The sequence below is a fragment of the Aulonocara sp. 'chitande type north' Nkhata Bay genome, linkage group LG6 (genome assembly GCF_057382095.1).
Source record: "Aulonocara sp. 'chitande type north' Nkhata Bay isolate Kocher_YH1m ecotype deep benthic linkage group LG6, A_spYH_male_GT1.1, whole genome shotgun sequence".
NCBI classification, from domain to species: domain Eukaryota; kingdom Metazoa; phylum Chordata; class Actinopteri; order Cichliformes; family Cichlidae; genus Aulonocara; species Aulonocara sp. 'chitande type north' Nkhata Bay.
In genome coordinates this window covers 40,669,645-40,696,464 of record NC_141349.1, presented here as the reverse complement: position 1 = coordinate 40,696,464, position 26,820 = coordinate 40,669,645, and the positions used below count along the sequence as shown (strand labels likewise).

Genomic DNA, 26,820 nt, shown 5'->3' with positions numbered 1-26,820 from the left:
CCTGCAAGCACTTTTTATGCAATATTTGCAAAGCTATATGTAGAAGGAAACCGTGACCTAGGACAAGCTGATGGCATAAGATGTAAGTACAACTCCTCCGGTTTCATATGCAAAAAAAATTATTGCGCTAACTTACGCGGTTCCGGTTTTACAGGGATTTAAAAATAGTTACGCAAAACGGAGCGTGCTGCTCTGACCGGCTTTAAAGGGTTAATAAATCCATTGTTATCTCCATGTGCTGCATAGAAGGGTGATTTCTGTGATATTGTTTTGTAGATTGTTAAATACATTTGGGATGAACAACCAACTACTTACAAACAAGTCAATTTTGAACTGTAAACATAATGGGGGGGACCATAAGCTAATTTTTGCCTAGGGCCTTGTTTTGAGTTGATCCGGCCCTGCTCTAACAAATAGAAATCACAAACTTTCAACTTGCATGTCCTTGTTAGAAAAAAATTCTTTTCCTTTTCTTTTTATTAAATTCCTAAAAATGTTGCTTTTTTGAACGAAAACTATTTAAATAGTATACTATTTAATGGCGTCATATCTACATTAGATATTTACAAGGTTCGAATATATCACACATGATGCAGCTCTGCGCGCACTGATCTGCGCTGTCTGTCTCTTCTCAGACAGTGGGTGGGGTTAATTGAGGTCTAAAGCACTCACAAGTAATTAATATCACCCAACAAACTTCTCTCATAGCCTCCTGGCAGCACATTTCGATGCTACCCTTTTTTTTTCTTTTCTAAAAACCTTGAAACCTCACATGCGCCGTGATGAAAGCGGTGTTCTGGGAGTCAGCATGGCTTTCAGTGCAGGTCATGCTGAAGAAAATAGTCAGTGGATGTGCTGCTTTGAAAGAAATCGTCGAGTCTGTGAAAACCTGGCTTTTCTGCACCGCTGAGCCAGTGGAGCTGAAGGACGAGGCCCGTCTTTATTTGCATAACACTGAAATGTGTCAGGCTTTCTTTTCACCTCTTTTGTCCAACGTTTCATCCGGATTTCACTCAACCAATCACTCGCGTTTACTGGAATTACTCAATTAATTACCCTAACCCCGATGTAAACGCTCATGTTCATATTATAATGACTCTGTAATAGGGTTTTGGTTAGTAGGACTGCTGTATCTTTACGCCACAAATAGTTGCATTTGGGTCTTTTCCAACATTACAAGGAAAGTGAATTAATGTATGAATAAAATAAATTCATCTGTTTTTAAAGTACTACAAAGTTTGAGTATGTAGTTCCTAAGTGTGCCTGAAGGGGGCAGTTATACAAAACTCATTTTTAAAATTTCAATAATAACAAAAAACAAACACATAAATATGTACGTAGCTGTTAAAATCCCCACTTTCCTCCATTCTTGTATTAATCCAGACGGTCAAAGTTAAACACTGATTTCTGATGTTTCTCTGCACCTCACATAGTTTTTTCACCAAAATTACAATGTAACTAACAAATGAATGTATACATTAATGGCTAAATAAATGCTTTGGTTTTCGTTAAAATGCACCTTTTTGTCTGATTTACGGGATATGCTTCATCAACTAATTCAAAAATAACAAATTAAGCAATTTACATGTTGATTAATTAAATTTGTAAGTCCCCGGAAGAACAAACAAACAAAACAAATCTGTTTGTATAAAAATGAATTTTTCTCTCACTTTTCAGTGAACAGCAGTAAATAAAGCAACACTGGAAAAATTCACTGAGGAGCCCAAAAGAGACCTTACTGTAATATATCCACATAACATTATATACCGGTACCCATCATTTTGTTGTATTTTGTCCCTGCTGAGATCACTTACCATCTCTGAAAAATTAAGCTTCGACGGTGTCAGCAGTCCAGGTAGATAAGAAGTTAAGCTCGTATGTGATGACCCCGAGTTTTAGCTCCTTGTTGAGTCCGCCTCTCAGGTATTAATCTTTGGCTCCTCCCACCTCATTGAGGAACTGACGTCACCTCGTTCACCTTAAGTCCCTGGGCAGGGGACTAAGACTCAATGGCAGCAGGCATTTAAATAAATGAAACATTATGGCCTTAGATGAAAGTAAGTGTGAAATGTAGCACAACTGCACCTTCTATTGTTTTTTTTAACATTAACTGAATTGACTGACGCACAGTTCCCCCTGATGCCCCTCAGCCCTGGGTAGGTTCTGCCCACTTGGCCTCTCCATTTCTGGAGGAGGATTGAATGGACACATAAAATGAAGTGTTTAGATGAAACAAATATAGTGCTGTATAAATATGTTAGCCATCTTAAGCATGTACACGGATTATTCAGTGCCATCTTTACGGCAGCATTTAGTCACTCACGCAGAAGTTTGGCACCTGGGCTACAGAAACACTTTAGAGGCAGGATTTTAAATGTGACTCCATCTGACATAAAACCTACTAAACAGCTTTGTCAATAATTTGAGGGATGTGTGAATTACCTCTGTGTTCATGCAGCTTCTCTGTAATTGCCAACAGCTTGTGCTGACAAGATAATCGATCACCACATACACGGATACCTATTCATTCATGACCGTATGCAGGCATCATGGAGCACACATCCTCCAGACATGTCTCCTTTTCCCCGTGATCAATGAGTTCATGTGAAATCAGACAGCACTCGGTTAACTGAATGAATGTGTGTGTCTATCGTGTGTCCTCTGACCAGCAAAAATGAACCTGATATTTGGCATCAGCAGTTTAAAAAATGATATTTCACTCTCAGGGGAAGTTCATTTATTTTTCTAGAATTATTTTTGCTCCCAACTATTCGCACTGGGAACAACACAACTCTGGCGTCACCATTTTCTGGATACTGGATGATAATTACTACACTGAACAGACAACGTGACAGCATGCACACGTGAAAAAGAGAGTGGGAGAAGAAGAAGAGGGAGATAAGGGCCAATTGACCGTGACCTTGAGTTTTGAAGTGATGTCTTCAGTAATGGTGATGTCACTTTGTATTTGACAGAGCAGCCAGTGGAAAGATTTGTGCCACTTCAGTTTGGCACTTGTCGCATCCACAGAAAAGGCAACTTTGACCCACACACGCACACACACAGGCAAGCGATGAGCACTCAGAGCCACATGTTCATACTTGTTAGCTGAACGAACTCACACAACAAGCGTGAGGAGCATTTACCATAACACTGAACAACAGTGAGCTGCGGCTCACCTTCCCCAACACTGTGAGAGGTGTAGGCGGAGTGGAGTACTCGGGTCTGAGAGCAAAGCAGTACAGACCACTTCAGCTGACTGAGATGGTGCTTGTATTATGAAAGGGCACTGAATCATCAACTGAACTGAATGAATCTAACAAAGCCATACAAGCAGCAATAAAAGGATGGATGAATGCAGACGGGTGACATATTAAAGGGAAAATGAATCTGGGAGGAGATCGACTAACGCTGTTGGGCTGTGGGGGGCAGTTTGACGGCATGGTTTTGGTCACCAGTTGGGGGGGAAGAGTCATTAATACAGAGTTGTTGTGAGTCTGCATGAGCATAGATTTCTTCAGTTTGTACCTTTACATAATATAAAAATTGGTAACAATTCAGCATATACTGGAATATAAAGCAGTGATTCTCAGTCATTCTGTGCATCTTTCAAATAATTATTTTAGTCTTTTACATTTAATACAATCCCATTTTCTCTACTGTCCTTTCTTATGATTGCCTGGTTCACACTCGACAATCAGAGCTTAATATATTCACAGTTCTGTCTGACGTCAGGAAATTAATCTTTCTAAATGTGCAGGTGTTCTATGTTCACAATCAAAGGGAAACAAAGTAATTTGAATCAATCATTCAGTCCTGGATTTGTATTTCAGCAAGATGTCATGCACATTTCGAACACAGCACATGTAAACATGTTTGTATTTTGGGATAATTTTGGAAATTAAGTACAGCTCAACTCTGATAGCAAACTGGCGCACAAACATCTCCACACTAGAAAAAATAGTGGTGTCATTGTTCTGGGTCATTCATCCCAGCATTTTTAGTTTGTGTTGTTTTTCTGATTTCTTTGTAAAGTGAGTTTAGTCCTTAGTTTTCATGTCAAGTCTATCATGTCTTCTGTGTCGCGTCGTTGTTGTGTTGTGCTTTCATGTGTGCTCTCTTGTGTTCCCTCGCTCCCGCTCTCATCTGCCTTTCCTCCTGTGTCAAGCTCGCGTTAGTCTTCTTCTCAGCATTTCATGTTTTATTTTGATAGTCTTGTTCATGTTCAGTGTGTTTAGTTTTGTTTCCTCCACATTTATTTTTATCAGCTGTGTTTCCACTTCCCTCATTGCCCTTTTGTATATTTAAGTCCTCTGTTTTCCTTCGTTCATTGTCAGGTCCGAGTTTAGTTTAGCTGTTGATTTTGGTTTATCATATTTTGCACTTTCGTGTTCTACCTTCAATAAACCGTGTGTTTTTTGTTAAACCTTATCCCTGCCTCGAGTGTCTGCACTTGGGTACCGCTAAAAAGAAACACAAGGTCTGTCGCTGCATACTCGTGACAGTTGGCTGAGAACGGTCTTGGTACTCTTATTTTTCATTTTATTTGCTCTATGGTTTAAACCTGCCTGTGCAAATGGTGCCAGAGGAGATACCCTGCAGCTGTTGACTGACACCAGAGTAGTGTGTGTCTCTGTTATGGGTCTGAATGTGGTGGGGATAAATATGATAACTCAAAAGATTCGGGGCATTATCATGGGTTAATAACCGGATTGACGGGTTATTTTTAAACAATCTGAAGTTGGTGATTCTACAGTGATGAAGATTGTTCAGAAGTTGAAAACATTCAAGGCGGTCTTCCTGGGAGTGAACATCCCAGCTTACCCCAGTGTCAGACCGTGCAACACTTAGAGAAACTGCAGACAAACCACAAGACTTCTGGAATAATGTCTGCACTGTGCAAACATCTCCACTTTGATTTGTCCACCAAAGTTTGGAAAAAAAACTCTCTATACCAAAGTATTCCAGAGTCAAATGTGAGGCCAGCTGTCTGATAGCTAAAGCCTGGCTGAAACTAAGCCATGCAGCAGGACAATGATTCTGAGCACAGCAGCAAATCTGCAGCAAAACAGCTGAAAAAGAAAAGAATCAGGATGTTGTGAAGGTTTAGTCAAAGTGCAGACTACAACCCATTTGAAATGCTGTGGCGGAACCTCAAGAGAGCAGTGCATAAATAAATGCCTGCAAATCTCAACGAACCAAAGCATCGCTGAAAAGAAGAGGCGGCCAAATTTCCTGCAGAACAGTGTGTGAGACTCATAAAGTCAAACAGAGAAGATTAAAGTTAATGCAGCTAAATGTGGTGCTACAAATGACTGAATTATAGGATGAACTTAGTTTTTCACACACTTCTTCTTTCAACCTAACAGCACACTGCAGCGTGTCACCTCATACTGTTCATCTGAGGTTCTATTTAGCTAATTTAAAGACCTGCGAGGGACCAAATGAGTTCTTTTTTTTTTAGTATGCTCTTTTCATAAAACCTTAGAATTGTATGTGACTGTAGGTAAATGAATTGGTAGATAAAGTTGTGCCTGGCAGGCTGCAATAAAGGCTAATGAGACATGCATCATCTAACAAAGCAGTCAGCTGTCCTCTGTTCTGGGCTTCAGAGTGAGCACTTCAGAAAGAAGGAGGGAGAATGTCAAGTGGCCTTATGTGCAACATCAAAGCTACAAAAAGGCAACGAATCACACTGATTCAGGAGACGCTGCTTCACACACTCAGGTGGCTCTGGCTCACTTGTATTCACTGGAAGCCTCAAATGCTCATAAAGAGAAAATGTACATTTACTGAACTTGGAGGGTTTAACAGGACATGCTGTGCGCAAGTGTAAAATGTGAGAAATGTTAAGCAGAACTGGCATGTATTAGCTAAAAAGGATTGTTACATGGTTTATTCCCTAAATGTGTGATTTCCAATGAAAAGCAGCAGCATCTGGAGATCTCACTTTATTTGTACCGAGAATTAATGAGACATTCTGGCTATTAAGCAGGAGGTTTCTGAGCCTGAACGTGCCTACAGCTGACAGTAGCACTCATCAAAAACCCTATGCATATATATTATTCATGTGCAGCACAACGCCACGGCTGATTTGCTGTATATGAATAAACCGTGTGGTACAACGCTGGGATCTCTAAGCGTTGCTTCAACATCATGAATAATTTAGACTAGAAAAATCCAGCCAAACCAAATATGAATGTAAAACACTGTTTTAATTCACAGTGTAGATAACGATCTCCTTATGGAGGTATGATTATATAATAAAAGCTCCTAGTTCCTCTTTGGAAAAAATATGCACACTTAAGAAAAGCAAACTTGTACACCAACTTGACAGAAAACAACATTGCTAAGAAGCTTTTAATTTGAAAGAATTTTGTAACGAAGGAAAAACAGGTATTGCATTTTTTTTTTTTTATTGTTGCCATGTTTCATTCCTCTCCTAAATTAAGTGTTGATGAAATTTCCTTCTCGCTATTTTCCTTCTCTGTAAACTAGGTTCCTTTCAACCTCAGTCAAAATTTAATCTCCTCTGGGGAGAAATAACCCAGCACAAAGGAAGGCTAGGGCAGAAAATGTTGTAGTTTACAAGGAGATACTTTGGTCACTTGATATAATTGAGAGGGGATGTGCAGAGAGCTCGCTCTCCCTATTACTCACTTCCACTTCAAACCCTTCTGCTTTACAGGGTTTCATCTTCACGATGTTATTGAGTCCTAAAACACACCTGCTCCCACAGAGTGATGTCCTTGCTCTGCCACTAAACACTAAGTGCTTCAGCTTGTCTTTAAGGCTGTGAGAACTGTTGCTCCATTATGGCACTGTGTAAAATTTTAGAAGGCTTAATTTTTATTTCTACCTGGATGATGCCACCGTACACTTGAAAGTGGGTTAGATTTAAAAGCATGTGAGCTTTGGAGTTGTAACATTTTAAAAAGCAGAGAAAAAGTGACCTCTGTGAGGGGAAATACAGTGAGCTGTAATAAAGGTGCAAGCCTCCCTCGTACATACTCTTCATTTTGGTGCTGTTTTGAAACTCTTATTGAATCTTTTTTAGGAAAAATGTGCACATGTGGATGTAAACAAGATGTTGAGATATAGATGAAAAAACTCCATCCATTCTGTCCCTTGACAATTTTATTGAACTATAATTTTTGTCCCAAAAGTTGATTCTGTTCATCTGGATGTGGGGGAGAAACATTTCTTCAGTCTCAGCTGACTGCAGGTTTCCCCAACCGTATAAACAGTACATTTGCATAATGACTGAAACCAGCACAGCTGACTAACAATGGGCTGTGAGGTCAGTTTCATGATCGTTAATATGCAAATGATCATGACCACTGATCAGTGGCCGTGAGTACCATTCACCTGCTCGATGCAGAGATGGTCTTTCCCCTTTGATGTAAATTTTCTCCTTGACTCCTCGTTCAAACAAGCATTCCTCTCTGTCCAGGATGTGTACATCCCCATTACTGAAAGAGTGTCCATAGACTACAGAGTCCTGGCCTGATGAATTAGCTCTTCTGTATTGTGCCATCCGCTTAGTCAAAGGTTGTTTGGGTTCCCCGATGTATAAATCCTGGCAATCCTCCTGGAACTTAACAGCGTACACTTTATTACTCTTTTTGTGTTGGGGGACCTGATCCTCAGGGTGGACTAATTTTTGGCGCAGCGTGTTTTGGGGTTTAAATGCAACAGAGACTCTGTGTTAGAGAAAATGCATTACTGTTAACAAATAGGGGATCACTGAGGGTTTTCAGTTAGGCAGCAGTTGTCCTTCTCTCCTGGTGCCTTCCCAGCTTCGATAAATGTCCAGCTTTGATAACAACATTTACTCAAGTCCTTCTTGATATGATGTTCTTTTGTTTCCCTGACAGCTGTGTCTGTGGCAATGGTGTTTGCTCTGTGCTGTAGCGTCCTGATGACATTTTAAAAAAAAGTTTGCAAATGGTGGAGCCAGCACCCATGCTCCCTGTTTCTGCTGTCTGAGATGGGAATTAAAGATCTTCCACACTAGGACTTCTACCAGACAAATTTGTGCAGCATCCACCCTTGACCTTGTCCTCCAGCCCTGCTCCTGTCTTTACCAAAGTGTCTGCAACATATGACTCCAGGTCTGCTGATATGATTACAAAATCAATCATAGATCTGTGACCTCGGTTGTCCTGCTGCCATGTGCACTTGCTTGAACATGGTGTTCATCACGGTTCAAAACTGTGGTTAGTGTAGAAGTCCAATTTTAGAGATTTTTATTCTAGAGATTGGACGGTTAATAAAGCATAGAGGGCAGTGAAGCTGTTCTGCCTGCATGGGCGGTTCCAACACCCTATCAAGACGCTTTGTTTTTGCTCTTGTTGTAGTTTGTTTTAAGCACACGCTTTAAAATCCCTCTGCCCAATACAACACTGGAAACAGAAACTCATCTAGCACCTGAAACATCGCCCTCTTCCCAACCTATTTTCTAAAAATAAAAACAGGACCATCATTTCAGTCTGTCTTATGCTGAAGACTAAACATCCCCTCCCTCCTATTTTGGCCTCAGTCTTGTCGAGGTAAAGGCCTAATGGGGTAAAATGTTGTTTCTGGAGCAAGTGCAACGAGGCCAACGCAAGCAGCTTGATGAACAGCACTGTCATAGCGAGAGCGTTAATGTGCAGGCTTTGGAGAATTATGATGAGATTAGCTCAGAGCCCAGTGGAACGCCTTGTTTGTTTATGTCACTTTGGATTTTAGTAAGAGAGGCGTAAGTTACTGAACGACCCTCCGGTGTGTGCGAACGTCAATAAAACAATGTTATAAGAAGTAGATCATAGAGCTGAAGGTCAAAGCCAAATTATTTAGTCCTGTATTTCATCTGCATACAGGCATGCGGAAGAATTTATAATTTGCATGGTTTATAATGTTCAGTTTGTCAGTGTGTGTGTGTCTGCATAAAATAAAACTACCTCTGTTAGCAGAGACAGACTCTTTGGCGTTTTTCTGCTCCACTCTTGTCCTCCACTCTTCCCAGCTGTCCTGGTGGGAGTACATGCATAACAGCAGACTACTCCACAGTGCAGGCATCCCATCAGAGAGCCCCTACCTGGTGGGATGGTGAGATGTGATGAAATGGAGACATCAGTGTAGCAGTGGCAGAGACACTGGAGTTTCAGCACTGAGGCTTCAGTTAGCTGGCAGCACATCTGAATTCCCCACAGTCAGAAGGGATGTAGTGGAGTGTGCACATGGAGGGGAAAAACAAAGTTTACTTTGGGAACCTGGACAGAGCAAACAAAGGAGGAAAGTTAATAGATTTGCAACTGAAAATACACTTCCTCCAAGCTGTGAAATGAGAATTTTGAACAAAGAGAAGCAGTACAAACAGTGCTCAGATGTGGCACAGAGGTGACAGACAAATCATACCCAACACACTCAGATTGCACCAACATGAACCCCCCTTGCCTTCTTGTTTTGCTTGTGCTGCACTACCACACCCACCCTCATGCCACCCTCCCTACTCTCTGTTTTGCTATTGCAGATGCTGGATAAATAAGCAGGCGTTTTGCCTGCCAGTGTGCAAAATGGTCCTTATTTATCTCTACCATTAGAGAGTGGGTTCTATTATAAAGCTTTGCATTATTCAGTGAACCTGAGAGACTGATCATTATGGATTTCAGCCCTTTTCCATACCGGCCCCTGGAGTCCAGCTTGGTCTGCTGGCTCATGCACTGCCACATCTGACCTTGTGCTCAGAGCAAGCTGCAAGGAAGAATGGGTCAAAACTCCTCTTCAAAAACTGAAGAAACGATGTAAATCTAGCTGTGAAATATCAAGTTCCATCTAAATGCTTCACTTTCAGGAAGTATAAAGTAACAGAAAAAACTAATTCCACGTGCTACAGTTTCGTAGGTTTTGGTAAGCTCAATGAAAAACTAACTGGACAGCTAGTTAAATCAGTTTTATGGGAGTTGCAGCAGAGTAAGTGGCAGGCACACAGCGAGGATGGGGGGAATCATAGCTGAACATATGGTGCTGCAGAATGGTTTAATGCGTGGGACAGGAGATGAATACTGAACAGATAAATGTGATAAGCAGTCGTCCCTTCTAGTGTAACCTCTCAGTACAGTGGGAAGAAGCAGCGTCATTAACATTAACTCTTGCACATCAAGAGCTTTTAAAGCTGCTCAATCTGCTCTCATTTGGTAAACAAGCACTGCGTCGCTGCTGGTGGCTGAAAACACTGAATGAGGCATTACTTGTTGATCCGCAGCCGCTCTCACTCTGAGCGCTAATAAGCGCTCGGTCTTTAATGTGCATGTGCTGAGATAAGGAGAATTTGTTACTCTGCTTGTCCTGCAACTCAGCAATTAGACCCTGCCATTAACCATTTGTTATATCTGCTCTTTCTCTCCTTCAGCTTGGCACCTTGCTGATTACAACGCGTTGGATCGATAATTAAACAAATTAAAGGGGACTGTTGGGTCAATTTTCATCCCACCTTAGCCGGCGGCTGCCGCGGCGTCATATAAAAGTCTGAAAAAACCTCTTGAAATGCAGCAGAGTTCAAATTAGAGGCTGCTTAAAAAGGCTGCGTTTTACGCAGAGCTCAACTACACCGATGCGACAGAGACGGAGCGGATATTTGTGTCGGAGCAGGCGGGTTGGAAAGCAAACCTGCGACTTGTGCGTTTGGACTCTTGTTTAGTTAGTCGATGGTTGTGACCCGGTGTTCTAACCAGATGTGGGAAAAGGCAGCGAGGGGCGTTCAGGTGCGAGACTGGGCTTGTTTTTACTCACACGATAGTTTCAAAATAGTGAGCTTCTACTTAAACGATGATCCTTTTATTTAATAAAAAATGTCATCAAGACCCCGAGTTTCACTTAAAATGCAAATTAAGGAGAGCCTATATAGTTGATAATAATTGTGATAACAAAGGTTAAACTCGCCTCTGTGTCTTTACACATACTAACCTCGGTCGATGCACATAACTTTTTCTTCTTTCAGTGTGCTTAGTTTCAGTAGTTTTTTTTCTGAACGACCAAACTGCCAGAATTCAATCTATCTATCCACATGAAATCATGACGATCCATGACTGATAAGTGTTCCCATTCTGGTTTTTCCCATCCAGAAATACTTTTATTGCATTGGCATTGTGTTTGGGATCATTGTCATGCTGGAAAATGAAGCTTTTCGGACGGCAGATCAAAGTCTGATGGTACTTTTTTGTGTTTATAATTCCATCCAATTTGACAAAACCCCCAAACTACTGTTTGAAATACAGCCCCAAATTAAGACAGGGCCTCCACCATGTTTAACACGTGAAACTTAGACACTCACTGTTGTTCCTTTCTCCCAAAATCTTCTGTAAATATTGATCGTGGCTCAAGAGTTGGGAGTTCGCCATGTAATCGGAAGGTTTGCCGGTTCGAGCCCCGGCTTGGACAGTCTCGGTCGTTGTGTCCTTGGACAAGACACTTCACCCGTTGCCTACTGGTGGTGGTCAGAGGACCTGGTGGCGCCAGTGTCCGGCAGCCTCGCCTCTGTCAGTGCGCCCCAGGGTGGCTTGCCATCACCAGTGTCTGAATGGGTGAATGACTGGATGTGTAAAGCGCTTTGGGGTCCTTAGGGACTAGTAAAGCACTATACAAATACAGGCTTTGAACCAAAAAAAAAAATTACATTTCAATTCATTCCTCCATCAGACTTGTTCCCACAGATTTCTGTTCCATCTTGTGTGTAATTGGCCATACCTCAGCATTTTCTCCTTTTTACCCGTCTCTTAGAATGGCCTCTGGACAGCCATCCTTCCACTGAGGCTATTTCTTATGTTGCTTTAGTGAACAATAGCTTGACCATCTGCAGATCCAGATACATCTCTTAGGTCCTGTGTCAGGTGTTTGCTTGAGCTTTTTTTCTTTATGATTTTTCCTATTTGAATGAGTCGTAGGTCAGTTAAGTATCAAGTAGTTTAACAAAGAAAATTATCCTCTGAAAGTGATTAAGTAAAAGGACTGGAGTGAAAATGGGTGACAACTTGCTCAAGACCACTTTAAAAGTTATAGGTAAGTCTGGCTCTTTGGAAACAAAATGTAAAGACAGGGGGAGTGGCTCCAGATTTGTGCACAGTACTCTATCTTTGTATGTATTCATTACTTCAGTTCAGCCCTCCACACTTGGTGTGAAGAAACAAATTCGTTTCATACATGAGAACAAACCTGCTTGTGTTGCATAAATATCATTTAATTTTCTAATGCCAAAGTGGAAAGTCCCGGATGCACGTGATTGTTTTTTTAAACCCTCATCCTCACCCTGCACGTATCACTCGCGTTTTGGTATCGCAACATGATCTGTGCTAAGTGTTGCTCGCTGTGCATCTTATTTTTTCGTGTGAGAGCCGCGGGGGTGGTTACGCAACAGTCTGATTAATTATTTGGAAACATTTGACTTTCCTTTTAGCGCCTCCGCTCTTGTAGTGGTGAGATTTAACATAACTGCTATCATCACATCAGACGAGCCCAAAGCGCGTCTCTGTCAGGCTCCGAGTGGCTGCTGCGGTGCACACTTTGTTACAGTGAACAAAAAGGAAAATACACTCTGACAGCGTGTTGTTTAGGGATGTGAACAAGGCTGTTATACTTTAAAGTCACTGAAGAACCTGCACCGTGGAGTACATTTCTGGACACCAGTGGAGTCGGTTTTACGACGCCAGCGTGCATGCCAAAAAGACAGATTGGGAGAGAGGGAGGGAGAGAGGGCGGGTGAGAAAATGAGAGGTTGTGGTGGGGTCTCTAACCGTGGGACAGACTTTTCTGAAGGATGGGGAGCTGTTTTCATTTAAGGTGGACTGATAATTTTGCATTCACAAACGCGCATTGGATGAGCGTGAAGCGCAGACAGTTGTATGGTGCACAGGGTGCTGAAGTGAGTGGAGATGTGTCCTTTGTACAGCTCAGCTCAGCCTTTTAATTTCTCTGCAGTTTAACAAAATTCAATAATCTTTAACTTTGATGTCACAGTTAAGAAAGAATGCGATAATTAAAATAAAATGAGATCACTCAAAATTAAACTTAAGGCTTTAAAAGGAAAATAATATATTGTTCAATAAAAACATCCTCCGTTATATAAGTAAATGAAATGCAAAATTTGTTACTAAAATCTTATTAAGCTCTAAAGTAAAGTAAAAATGATATTTGGTCAAAAATGTGGAATAGCTTAACTTTCCAGAAAAAGATTCCTTTACCTCAAATAAAGGCATTAAAAACGGATCAGAAATTCTATTTGACTGAGTGTTGTGTTTTTTTGTTTCTTATCTTATGTTTCTACTATTAATTAATATACTGTCACCTGTTTATGTATATTCTTACTGCCCAGAAACTATAAATGTTAATGAACAAGGTTTCGAGAGTTAGCGATATTTACACATTACATATCATCACTTCATCCTTTTTTTTATTCAATAAACGGTTAAAATAGTGAAAATAATGTTTCTGTTATTTCAATCATTTTAATTTAAGATCAAATCACAACCGTGACAGAAAACTGGAGACTGGTTTTACCCTTTATTTAACGTTACGTTATTCTGAAGGTTTGTTAGCAGTAGACTGAAGACAAGTGATTGAGACTTCACGTGAAACGTTTTGCATCCCCTCCTCTTCTTCTTCCCCGATCTCATCTCACTTTGTGGTGTACACGCACTCTCTGCCACTGTAAGTGTTAGGACAGAGTGAATACGACCTTAAATAAGGGGCTGGACTCTGTGGGCTTGGCAGAACCCGCTGCCTCCCCTCAGTGATGCAGTGAATCTGCGCTGGTTTGTCCGCTATATAAGCCGCACACAGCAGCGCGAGTCTCACAGCTTCAGTGGACAGCTCCGTGGTGCTGAAATCTCGGAGACACCACTCTCTCTCACACTCAATCCCTGACGCATGACTGGAACCATGGAGGGATTCTCGTGGAAACTTTTTCTACTTTCCTGCCTGGTTGTTGTGGAGAGCCTCGGGCAAGACTTCGGACAGACGCAGTTTATTTGCACGTCAGTGCCCAAGGATATGGACTTGTGCACAGCTACGATGCAAAACAGCGGCCCGGCGGAAGACCTGAAGAGCACTATCATACAACTGCGGGAGACGGTGCTGCAGCAAAAGGAGACCATTGTGAACCAAAAGGAGACAATCAGGGAACTAACATCCAAGTTGAGCCGCTGCGAGAGCCAGAGCCTCCCTGCGGCCGCAGGACCTGGCGGTCGGCGGCCGGGGTCGAAGAACACGATGGGGGATGTATCTCGGGGCACTACGGATACTCTGGCCCAGCTGGGACAGACTTTACAGACGCTCAAACAGAGACTGGAGAATCTAGAGGTAGGAAAGCAGAGCGAGTTAATTAAAGATCAAAAGTTAATTAAATAGCCTCCATAGTTAATTAGATTAAAGGATAATATTCTTTAACTCGTTGATTGTGTGTTGCTGCGGCTTTCTGCAGCTTGTACTTGGGGCCACATGTGTTTTCTAACATATTTATCTGTTTGTTGGAGAGAAGCTCCGTGTAAAGTGAAATGTTCCGCAGCCTATAAAATCAAGCGAATAGCACGTTTAAGATAAAGCTCTGCGCTTGGCAGTGAGTAGAGTAAACAGCTTCCAGGGACTTTAAAGAAAAAGAAGTCTTCCCTGTCACTTCTTTAACCCCCTCTCTGTCTCATTCTGTCCGATGCAGCAGTACAGCCGGGGGAATAACACCGTGCAAGCAAACAGCCTGAAAGACCTGCTGCAAAACAAGATAGATGACATGGAGAAGCAAGTTCTGTCCCGGGTCAACACGTTAGAGGAGACCAAATCCGGACCGAGGAATGACACCGAGCAGCGGAACAGAGTGGAGTCCACGCTCACCTCTCTGCACCACCGGATAACAGACCTGGAGAAAGGTGCGTTTGGATTTCAACGGGCACGGGACTTTAAAGCTGCTCGACCCCGTGTTGCTTTCACGGCAGTAAAACGAACCACGGCAATTTAAAAGCTGATTAGATGTAATTTAATTGTGTTTCACGCTCAAGGACGTAACGTCCCTTAGAAAACTCCCCACCCCAAACAGGTAGCAGCGGCAATGTGAAACCTTTTTACCGCAACCATCACATTGCGCACAGATATGAGAGAGTGGTGAGGGGAGCTGCATTGCTTTGCATATCTCAGGCTCTGTTTGCACTTTTGCTTCGCTGAGTTTTTGTTTTTCAAAGAATCTGAAGATCCAGCTTGTATATGAGCCTCTGCAAAGGGGATTAGTGAAACTTTGCGTCGCGCGCCTCGCACCGGCGCGTTTTGGAGCAAATATCCACGGTCGGTTCAAATTCCAACACGTGCAAACGCGCGTGCGTATGTTAGACCGAATGAGAGGGAGGAGACAGAGCCATCTTACACAAAATATCACAGGATCGCAATGGTGCAAAGAACCATGATGGAAAAGATTGTATGAAACTAGTCAGCCCTCAGCTTCTTTTGCTTTTTAAAGACTCTGTCATGTACCATAGTTTTACAAAATGTATGTAGGCGTATGGATGTTCAGCTTTCCTGTAATTTATCTCTAGACATATGAATAAAATGCTCACTACTAGTGCTTTAACTAACAGTAATCTCATCAACAGGCAAAGACACCCGACCAACAGATAAGTTCCAGATCACTTTCCCCCTGAGAACCAACTATATGTACGCCAAAGCAAAGAAGAGCCTTCCTGAGATGTACGCCTTCACCGTGTGTCTGTGGATCAAGTCCAATGCTTCGCCTGGGGTGGGCACCCCCTTCTCCTATGCAGTTCCAGGACAGGCCAATGAACTGGTGCTGATTGAGTGGGGGAACAACCCCATGGAGATTCTCATCAATGACAAGGTAATGAAAAAGCTATTATCCTGGAAGCAAAGTGAATTCACACGTTTCTCACCTTTGCAGGAAGTGTATGTAACACATCAAAATAGTAATTTACAGTTGGGGAAAGCTGCAATACTTTCTGCTTGGATGAGTCAGGGTAACCTGACAGCTTCTCTGTAACACAACAGGAGGCTGAGTTAAAATAGGTTCTGTTTGAAACAGAAGCAACCTTTATATAGAAGACGAGGAGATATGTGATATGGGTGGAAATGATTCAGCAGGAAGGCATCACGATGTGCCGAGTCTGTCCTACCAAAGTGTGGAAGACATATTGAACAATGGAACTTACGAAATGTCTTTGCTCCAGGTTGCAAAACTGCCGTTCCTCATCAATGATGGAAAATGGCATCACCTCTGCATCACGTGGACCACCCGTGACGGGATGTGGGAGGCCTTCCAGGACGGAGTGAAGCGGGGCAGCGGGGAAAATCTGGCACCATACCACCCCATCAAACCAGAGGGTGTGCTGGTCCTGGGACAAGAGCAGGTGGATATTAATTTTTAGACATTTAATCCTACACCTGTTTGGAAATAATTCTCAACCAATTATGTGATTAAATTTGAACAAAGATTAAAAGTGGCAATATTTATGAAATGAGACCATGGGGGCACTGCAGAGGTGGTCAATTAATGCTTTCCAGTGTGTGCAAGGCATGAATTTTGATAGAGAAGCATAATTTGAGATCTATTTTACAGAGAAAACTAAGCAAGATGTATCCTCCATACTGCAATCATATTCTTAAATGAAATCCAGCTGCAGTTTTGGCTTTCTACCTGGATCAAGTATTTTCAGGAGTATGGAAGATAAAAAATGGCAAGAATTTGTAGAAAAGGAGGCATAATTTAATTCCTAAAATGGGACAAAAGATATTTCTATTTTAATTGTTTTTGTTTTAATTTTGTCTTTAGCTTGAATTAATTCCTTTTTCAACTTTATTTCCCCCCATTTTATTCATTAATGTTAGTGTAGTTTTCTCGTGTGTGTGAGCCTGCCAGTGATCAACTATATGGCAAAACTTGCCAAGCCCTCAGCCCGTTATTTGCATAATTTAACATAAGTGTCTGAAGTAAACTGAAACAAACTAACAAATAAACTGAAACTATCATTAGTTATAATAAATTAAAGGCATACATTTATTTATTTTCAAGATTACATTTGATCAATTTTCTCTCTTTCTTTTTGGATCCTGGCACTTTTTGTCCTCCATAAAGAGGATCCCACTTTAAACAAGAGTGTGTTTCTTGTACAAATTAAAGCCCCGAGTTTTTTCATCTTATAAACCTTAACTAGTCTGGATAACCTTGCAACTGTCCTGTGAAAACCCCCAAGTGAAATGCTTAACATCCCTTTGTTTCACAGGACACGCTGGGAGGAGGCTTTGATGCCACACAAGCCTTTGTTGGTGAGCTGGCAAACTTAAATATCTGGGATAAGAAACTTTCTATCACCGAGATCTATAACTTGGCAACCTGCAATAGCAAAGCATCGACTGGCAATGTGTTCTCCTGGACAGAGAGCAACATTGAAGTGTTTGGCGGAGCGACCAAATGGACCTTCGAGCCTTGCCGTTCAGCCAACTGAACTGCATCTCACCGCTGAAGAAAGGCCTATCTGTATTTCTGAGCTTTTGTCGTTCTTGTCTTCATTTGACGTTTGTTAGAGACTATCTGAGTTATAAGTAAGCTTAAATCTGGGATTTCCACCATTCTTAGGTATCCATGTTGCAAAACAACGCTTTTCATCTTGAGGAAAAAAAAAGAATCTATTTCATCTTGGAAACCTCAGTGAGAAAGTATTGCTATTATCCTTTTTCTTTCTTGGACATTCAGTTGAAAGCACATCTAAGCTTTTCGTTTGGCTTATTTCGTCTTGGACTGGCAACTGGCAATCTGCGCCTTACGTTTGGACAATTCACAATCCAAGTGAGGAATTACATAACCACTCTCGCCCCCACCCTTCCTTCAGGAGAGTGGGAGATTACGCTGTCCGTCCAATTCTTGTCAGTGTTTGGCGCTGTAAAGTGATGTCTGATGCGGTACAGCTCCCCGTGACCCCTCCCTTCCTCCCATGCCTCCCTGCCACCCTCCCTCCTCCTCCACTTTGCCCCGCCCCTCCGGAACTTGCACTGTGACTGATGAAGAGGAATGCCAGGAGAGGAGGGTACGTTGAAGGACACTGCAAAGTCAAACTGTGGTACAAGTCGATTTGTAATCATCGTTCGCTTCAAGTGTTTCTGTAAGAATGTCGTTAACTTGCCAACATTGCTAGAAGCCTGGGTGCCTTGGGCTGGTACAAATATTCAGCACATTCGGTATGTTTTCAGTTGCAAATTCAATGTTTACTGGTTTCTGTTTTTTCTTTTTCTTTTCCCCTCTGAGCTGGGTTGAGTTTCTTGTTCTTCTGGTAAACGTGATTTAATTACAGTTTGTTATCTGACATGACGTGTTTTGGCAGGTGTTTGTACTACTCTGTATTAGGAATGTTACAGTAACTGTATAGTAACAGCATGAATGACAGAGTGCTGTGAAAGCATTGTTGAAATCTGCTTTACTATCTTCTCCGGGTCTGGGTTTTTTACTGTATTGTTATATGCTCCAAGCATGGCAAAACTGAGAGATGAAGAATTTAATTTTTGTAATAAAATTGTGATACTTAATGTCAGAGTGCATTCCTGGCTTTATGTGAACATTTCTATAGTAACAAACAACAGTAAGTGGAGTTTTTTTTTAAACCAGATAGGTGAAAAAGGAAGCGATAGTGACGGCCACAAAGCAGAAAACAAAAAGAAACTGCATGGAGTGCAGTGCAGATTAAGGTGACTGGATAAGAAAATAAGCCCTTATTGCCAGGTTTATTATTTGTGGTGTGAGGTGCAGCGCCTGCACTACGGCAGTCAGAGGGGGGAAAGTGTCTTGTCATAACAGTTCAAATAAATTCAGCCTGAACTCAAACTTTTAACTTTAAACGTTCTTTGTCAGTTAACTCAGATTACCTGTTATTATGGCACCAACTATTTCCAGTGATACAGTGTCGCCGTTAATGCTTCCTGGATTTAAATCAGACACTTAATCTGAAGCTCAAGCATCAAACCGTGAAAGCAATTTGTCCAACCACAGGTAGATCATCCTGGGGAATTTTACTCAAAGACATTTGAGAAATATTCTTCAGTGTGGGCAGCTGTTGTATTTGTTTCTCACCAAGTATTTTCTTAATTAAGAAATCTTATCAGGGCCTTAACTATTCATCATGCCATGTGGTGCTGAATAATTTCTGCTGGGGTACAATTTGTTGATTAATTATACTGCATTTTAATCAAAAGAAGCTAAAAAGAATGAACCAAAACTTGACTAGAGCATTATTGGAGGGAGAAAAACAAAACAGCTTTAGGCTTTTCATTCTGTTTTCCACAATAATTATTCATTACATCTTTGGCTTGACCTTGGAGTGAATGTTCTTCAGACCACTCTGAGTGGTCATCAGTTGCTTACATTACTTTTAGTCTCACATTAAAGTGGAGTCTTTTAAAACTCCCATGAGGACATCAGCTTAGCTAAATAAAGGAACAGTATATTTTTTGTTGTTGACATTTTACTATTTTTCATATTAAAGTGAAAACCAGAATAAAAGACACAAAGGAAAAAAAAAATCACTCCTCTCAATCAAGATCAGAATTAAATAGTTTAAAGCACAAAGTACAACCTGCATTAAAAATTCTTCCGTCACAGGATTTTCACACTTCCTGGGTGTGAAGGATTCGAGTGAAATTGTTTGTCTCATTCAGTCTGTAACATTTGGTTTGTGAGGTTTGCCTCTAAAATAAAGCTAACAGCTTTTGGGGTTTCAAAAGAAACGTTTCATTAGGAGCATTCGTGTTACGATTGTGTTCTCCTATAACACAGGCAGGAATAGCTACAACCAGTCGATAACTTTGGATTTCTAATGGGATTTCACCTCAAAAATATTCCCACATATTCCAAAATTTCTCCACCAAACACAACCAGTCAGTGTCACTTTAGCCTATGTTTGGTTGCTTTTCGTTATAATTTGACAGGCTGTACATATGGTCACATGTAAGTAACCACTCTGTTAATCTGGGGCTTGAGTTACAACACAAGCTCATTTCCAGTTTGAAGTTTCTGAATCTTTGTTCCATACATTTAGCTAATGATGTAAACTTTGATAGCCAGGCTGCAAATAGATATGATTAAACAATCCTCTCTCAGTGCTTTAATTATATTTAAATAATTCTTTGGCATTTTAGGCCTTTATTGACAGCAATAAACTGGTGCTTGTGGGGATTTCAACTCATTTTTGAAATGTCACTTACCTGTCAGATGCTTTGAGCATTTGATAGTTCAGCTACAGCGCACTAAAAATTCATCTGGCTATTCTACAAATTCAAACAAAAATGTAAAGTTCAGCTACAGGCACAGAAAAATAGACCTATAATCTTTAGAACATTTGCATTTGTTCCCTCCAGTAAAAACATAAAAAAGGTACAGGTCTTATTATTTTTCTATTATCCCTCAGGGAGCAATGCTGCCAACACCGGTGTGTTGTTTCTTCAGTGGTGGGTCGTTTTTACTCCTAAAATATAAAATGAGTTAGTATAAACACTGACTTTTAGGGTAGACATTAATAAGCTGAGTTAGCATCTGTATTGTCTTTTTCTGGCGCAGCAGAACCAGAAGGACTAAAGACGATCTGATATTTAATGAACTGACAGAATTTAAAAAGAAATCCAAACGGGAGGCCAAAGCAATTGTGAGGAACATGAGAGAGATTTGACATACAATAGAAACCACAACAGACAAAGACAGCAGGGAAAACGGGGCTGGGTATCCACAAGGGAACCGATTAGGAACGAGAAACAGTTGGTTAACAAGACACAGGTGAAAGTGCTCAGCAACAGGAGAAGGTAATGAGGGCGGGGAAGGAAATCACAAACCAGTGAAACAAAAGCATGAAGTGAAACCCCAAAATGAGAAAACTAAAGTTCTGTCACCGCGGGATGAACTCTAACACTACACACAATTACAAAGGACACATGAAGGAAAAGAACCTAAGACGAAAACAAGACTAACGTCTACAAAACAACAATAATTAGTGAACGGAGAGATATGTGATGTTTTAATGTGGACAGACTTTTGAGTACGAGCAGATCCTGCTGAAATGCATCTGAGCTTCAGATGCAAAAGTAGCCTGATGTCATACAGATCAAGAGCCATAAAAGAGTGGACGTGGACACATTTGGGGAACCATAAATGCTTCTTAAAGCTGGTTTTGCTCGCTGTCCACTCCAGTCCAGTGACTGCCCGTCTGCCTGCACGGAGCTCCTTTGCCAGGCAGACGGGCAATACTGACACTGTGTTTTTTGACCTTTGAATTTCCTTTGCTGTTCTCCCTGCTCTGCTCCAGCTCACAAGGATCAGGGTCTTGGGGAAGAGCACAGGAACATGTTAAAAACATGGAATAGTGGAATCATTTACGCATTTGCAGGACTATAAAACCGGCTCAGTGATTCCGTCAAGTTCCTTTCACACCGATCTTACTCTTAGATTCATTCAAGTGCTGTCACGTTTTAGATACACAACTGACTGATATTTCAACACTTACAGTGAACACACTCCAAAATTCTTTTATTTTTTTTATTCATAGCTCACCTGACATCTCTGCTGCTTTAATCCTCTTTGAATGACAGTTACTCTACTGTCATCACTCACTGGAATTTCTTTATTCTTCACACATAAACTGACATTTCACCTGCCGGCACTGGCTCACACACTGAAGCTAAACTTTTAAAAGTCAAGTTTTAGAGCTGGATTCATATTCAGCTAACATTTCAGCAATGTCTGCCGCCTGAAGTACAACTGACACTGCAGCTCCTTTTATTGTTTGCACAAACTGACAAATCACCTACAGATATATCAACACTGTTCAGACTTTTTTAAACAGTTCAAGCATTTCTGAGCTTCAAATTCAACCAGCACCTGAACTCCTTTATTTTTTTTCACTGTAAACATGAAATTTTTTAAGAATTTTAATCATTTTGTTTTACTTGAACGTGTGTTTTTAATTTAAAAGTGTTTCCTTTTCTAGTTAACACACTGTGTTTTGTTTCACTCGTTAATTAGCTTATGAATAAATTCATTATGCCTTGACTTAAATATCATTTGGTAAAAACAAAGTCGTCCTAACAGGCATTTCTGCTCAATAGATTTTTGTGAAAAACTTTGAACTTGCAATGGATTTTTTTTCTTTTTAGCAAAGAGAAATTTTGCGCCTAACTTTAATCTCCCATGATGCTCAGCAGGCAGCAACCAGGGTCAAGAGCCTTTGATAAGGATGACAAGACACTAATACAAAGCAAATTCCTGTAAAACACACACACACACACACACACACACACACACACACACACACACACACACACACACACACACACACACACACACACACACACACACATTCTCGTTTTGATATCTTAGTGAGGACATCTAATTGACATAATGCTTTTCTTAGCTGCTTACCTTACCTTGCCTACCTTAGCCTAAACCTAACCATAACCTAATTGTAACCCTGACACTAAAACCACACTTGTGGTCCCCACAAGTATAATAACATTCACATTTTTTGTCCCCACAAAGATGTCTAAACAGGAACACACATAAACATATACAGGGCACAAAAGTATTTCCTCTATCACTCCGTAGATGGATCCCAAACTACTCATCAAATTATAGTTTTGTACATTGAAGTCAAGAGAATTCAGCCCTTCTACAATATAAAACAACCCCCCTATTATGATATACCACAAATTATCCTACAGCTACCTGAGGAAATATTGGCTCTCACAGAGCCACAAAAGCCCACCTCACATTTGGCGCCACTACACACCCATCAAAGAGCACATAGTCATAATCACTAGGTCTGTTTACTACACACACCTAATACCCTGCCGGGGTAATGCTGATAAGCCTTTACTGAATATATTGCTGCAGTGCAATAGCATTTTGTGCTTTGTGCAGAATTTAAAGTGGACAGACAAAAACAGATCAGCGCAGACTAAAGGATGATGTTGCACTTTGTATACATAAGACACAAAGCCACCTCTTACGTGAGCAATCTCGACTGATAACTCGACATGACGTAACAGCAGGAGTTACACTCGCCTTTGCGTCAATTGATTATAATGAAATTGCTCTGTAAAGCCTTGACATAAGCAGCTACAGGCTGAAGGACAATAAGTACACAGATACTTTTGGAAGGTCGTTAGCAATTTTCTGCTTCTAAGGTACAGCATATTACATGATGTTATGCTTGCAAAGCACATATTCTAGGACACCTCCTCAGCTGGCAATGCAAACCAATGTAAGATGCTCTTTTTTAAAAGATGTTTGTACTTTATGTAAGGAGAAGATGTCCTACTTGTTTTCAGACATCACATGCTATTTATTTAGACAAACTTTTTATCAAGACTTTTAGCCACGTAGCAGCATTTTCGCCGAACAGCTAATTGTGTTACTTTTTAAGTGATGCTGTACTTTTTTTTTTTTTACCCCTTTCTACCTATTTTGCATTGAAAGCAACCTACAACATTTTCTCTATCCATTATTTACTTACAGGCCTAGAAACTGGTCAATGACCCTCTGGCAACTACCAGTCACTGGGAAAAAAAATGGTGAGTTGACGCTAGAGGTTCCCAACTTCGCTGTGCAAAACTGGTAGCAAAGAAGGTGCTGTACCAAAAAACCCCATTGTGATTGCTGTGGTCATTAGCACATTAGGTCATTGTTGGGGTTGCCAGTAGTTTGCATGGAAGACATCAACTTTTCTGCAAACACAAAAATGAACTTTTCTCTTGCCAACTACTCACTGTCAGAAAAACCTGAAAATGTGCTGCACGATTCACAATGACTGGTGTTTGCAAAATCTACCATGCATGGATCAACTATGAGTGACTGCAACAATATATTAGCGACCTCCAAAAATGGCACAGACGTTTCAGTGCAGCAGCATATCCCTCTTTGTTAACAATTTTACTTTGCAATCTCCACCTGCAACCACCTGCTTACTGGACAGTTAGTACACATTATTCCCTAGTGTGCAGTCATTACCAGGGGGTCACCAGTCTTAGACCTGCATGACTGAGGCCTAAGTACTGATCCAGAGAGAGTCTTCTCATACGTGGCTTATCCTAAACCATGACTAGTAAATCAACCTACATAAAATGTGGCTAAAACTGATAATAAAGCACAGAATGAAACCTAACAATATGAAAATCAAAAATCGAATATATTTTATAATTCTGACAGCAAAATAAGTGTGTTCCACTTTTACTCCAAACTGTCATAACAAAACAGAAGTATTATTAAGGTGAAGCCCCCCCCCCAAGAGTCAAGCCACCCAAGACAGACAAGATTCATGAGCCTAGGTCATATTAATTCCTCTGGGTTTTTCTTTTTTTGTTGTTGGAGAGAGAGATTGAGTGGATAAAGACGTGACATCTTTGCTGACATCTCATTAATTCATAAGCAGTCCCTGGTGGCAGAGGGAAGACAGGAATAATGCTTCAGTTCAGAGCTGCAGCATTTACTGTTGTTAACTTTGGGCGACAAAGCAGCACCATGTAATGAGACTTTTGGTTGTGCCATGCTCAACAAATAACACTGAGAAGAATGTCTGCTGAGAGAGTGTCAAATATCAGCACATAATGAGGCCTTGGACTATTGACAACCTGTTTATTTCTGCCAGTGGATCCGTTTCATGTCGAGCTAAAGGACTTGAAACGGTCAAAGGGATTTAACTCAGAGCAGATGCTTGAAAGTGAACTGCCAACATCAATCTTTCCTCTTAAAAAAAAAACAGAGAAAGAGAGCTTCATCTTCCTCCTCTGCTCTTTTTTTCCCTTCTCCCTTCTCCTCCCATGGTGAGAGCTCCAGGTGACAGCGGGGAGTGAAACTTGTGGCATTTACTGATCAGCAGAGGCTTCCAGGAAGGATGGTGGGAGGATAATGAGGCTTCCTGGGCAGCCTGGGATCAAGGTGGATCCATGCCTCCTTTTCTTAGCCAGTCATTTCGGACAAGTGAGGCGTAATCCCTCTTTATATAAAATCTGATTATCACACAAATCTCACCGGCAGCTGTGAAATAAGCTGAGCACTGGACTGAAAAGGAGCTGAAGGTGGTATACAGTGATATACCTTTATGTATTCTAGCTTTGCACAATAACATTTACAGCATATTTAAAATTGCAATAATGTATTTTCTGCCTACAGTATCGACACATTAGCATCTCTTAAGTTGAGCAAACAGCTGTCTGTTGATATGTCAAGCAGCTATGGCACAATATTATTCTTCCCTTTGAAGTTGTGCTGTGAGTTATGCTGGATTTGATTTCAAGACTCTATTCGCTGCAAAATAATTGTCCTCAGTTGCATCAGTAGACTTCATTAATGCATTCTCATGCATTATCGTTGAAGAAGAGACTGCATCGCAGTGCTACACTTATTATTTCCTTAAACCTCTCATCACAATCTTTGAAGTGTAATGCTAATGCTAACAAACAGATTGTGTAAAACTTTAGAAGTGGGGCGAAAGAGCCAGATTTAGGAGCTCCTAAAAGTCAGAGATTTATCTGAAATTGCTTATTCATTGCACAAAGAATTACATCACCTGAGAGGTTGTGCATTATTACCTAACTTTGTGACCTAGATTTATAGAGAACCTACGTGCAAATTGAATTCTTCACAGTGCATTTTCATAAATAAAATTATACCGATCAGCTAAATGAACCTGACTTATTAATAATGCACAGAGGAACTCGGAGTCAGGACACAAATGGAACTTTTTTTTCTCAGGACCCACTTCAAATGTATCTGAAATAAAGTATGCATTAAAATATTAAAAACACAATTAAGGGATTAATAACAAAAATCTAATGAAATAAAGTAAACACAATTAAAAGTTTTAGCATAGTTATAACACTAACAACAGAAAGGTTTGAGGGGAGCCTGGCATCACACAAAGAGCTGAGCCCTTTCATGTTTACAATGACGGATGAGCTCAGGTAGGAGTCTGTGGACTATAATGTTTATTTAAAAAACGGGTCATCTAGGAGCAGGTTGAAGAGAACCTGTAGAGGTAGAGGTATGCTCTGGAAAGAAGGAATTAAATTCAGCAGGAGGAAGAAAGACAGTGGGATTGTTAAAGATTTTCACATTTAGAAACAGGGGGAGAAAGAGAAACGAAGAAGAGAGCGCTCCTGCAAATGGCGAAGAGCTGAAAAAACAGCAGCACTTACTGCATACACATTCGGCAGAAGTCATACAAGCAATAACTCTGAGCTTTCTGTCAACACACGGAAGTCAGTACTAAAATAAATGTACACAGTGGAAAAAATAACTTTTTAGCTGAGACTGGAAAATCTGCAATTCCTAGAAAAATGGTTATAGGAGTGGGGCGGCTAAGGCAGCTACAGTAAGAGAGCACAGGAGGTGATAGATATGAAGACAGAGCTGCCAGGCACGGCAAAAAGAGGAAGGCCAAAGAGTAATAAAAGAAGAAAAGTATATAAAGACAGAAGGGCTGAGCAGAGAAAACCATTCAAAAGCACGTGAAAAGAAATGTTCAGTTTAGGTTTAAATGTGGTTCAACGTGAGGCGTCAGGACCATCAGGAGGATCAGTCTGTGTGCGGGATGGAAGCTGCACACAGACTCAGTGAGGTTGCTTTTAGTAATTTGTAATTTATCTAATCTCACAGCTTTAGTTGAACCCTTTTCTATCAAACTGACTAAGTATTTGCACAATGATCCAGCTGCCTGGGGGGTAGCTTTCTCTCTCATTTAATAATACAAAAGCAATTTCTGAAAGTGAAACAAAACCTTCTTTGAGATTCAGAATCTCTGCGAGCTTGTCTGCATCCCA

General features: G+C 40.9%; 1 protein-coding gene across 2 annotated transcripts; it reads left to right on the top strand.

The window, feature by feature from the left end:
- Positions 1-13,818: 13,818 nt before the first annotated feature.
- On the top strand, positions 13,819-18,549 carry LOC147328529 (neuronal pentraxin-1-like). 2 transcript variants are annotated; one of them, XM_086296969.1, is made up of 5 exons: positions 13,819-14,337; positions 14,693-14,897; positions 15,612-15,853; positions 16,200-16,379; positions 17,253-18,549. In XM_086296969.1, exons 1-5 carry the CDS (start codon positions 13,906-13,908, stop codon positions 17,472-17,474), a joined length of 1,281 nt encoding a protein of 426 aa, XP_086153095.1. In that variant the 5' UTR covers positions 13,819-13,905; the 3' UTR covers positions 17,475-18,549. The 2 variants fall into 2 exon arrangements, with proteins under 2 accessions (XP_086153095.1, XP_086153093.1); XM_086296967.1 differs by having other exon boundaries at positions 14,690-14,897.
- Positions 18,550-26,820: the final 8,271 nt, after the last annotated feature.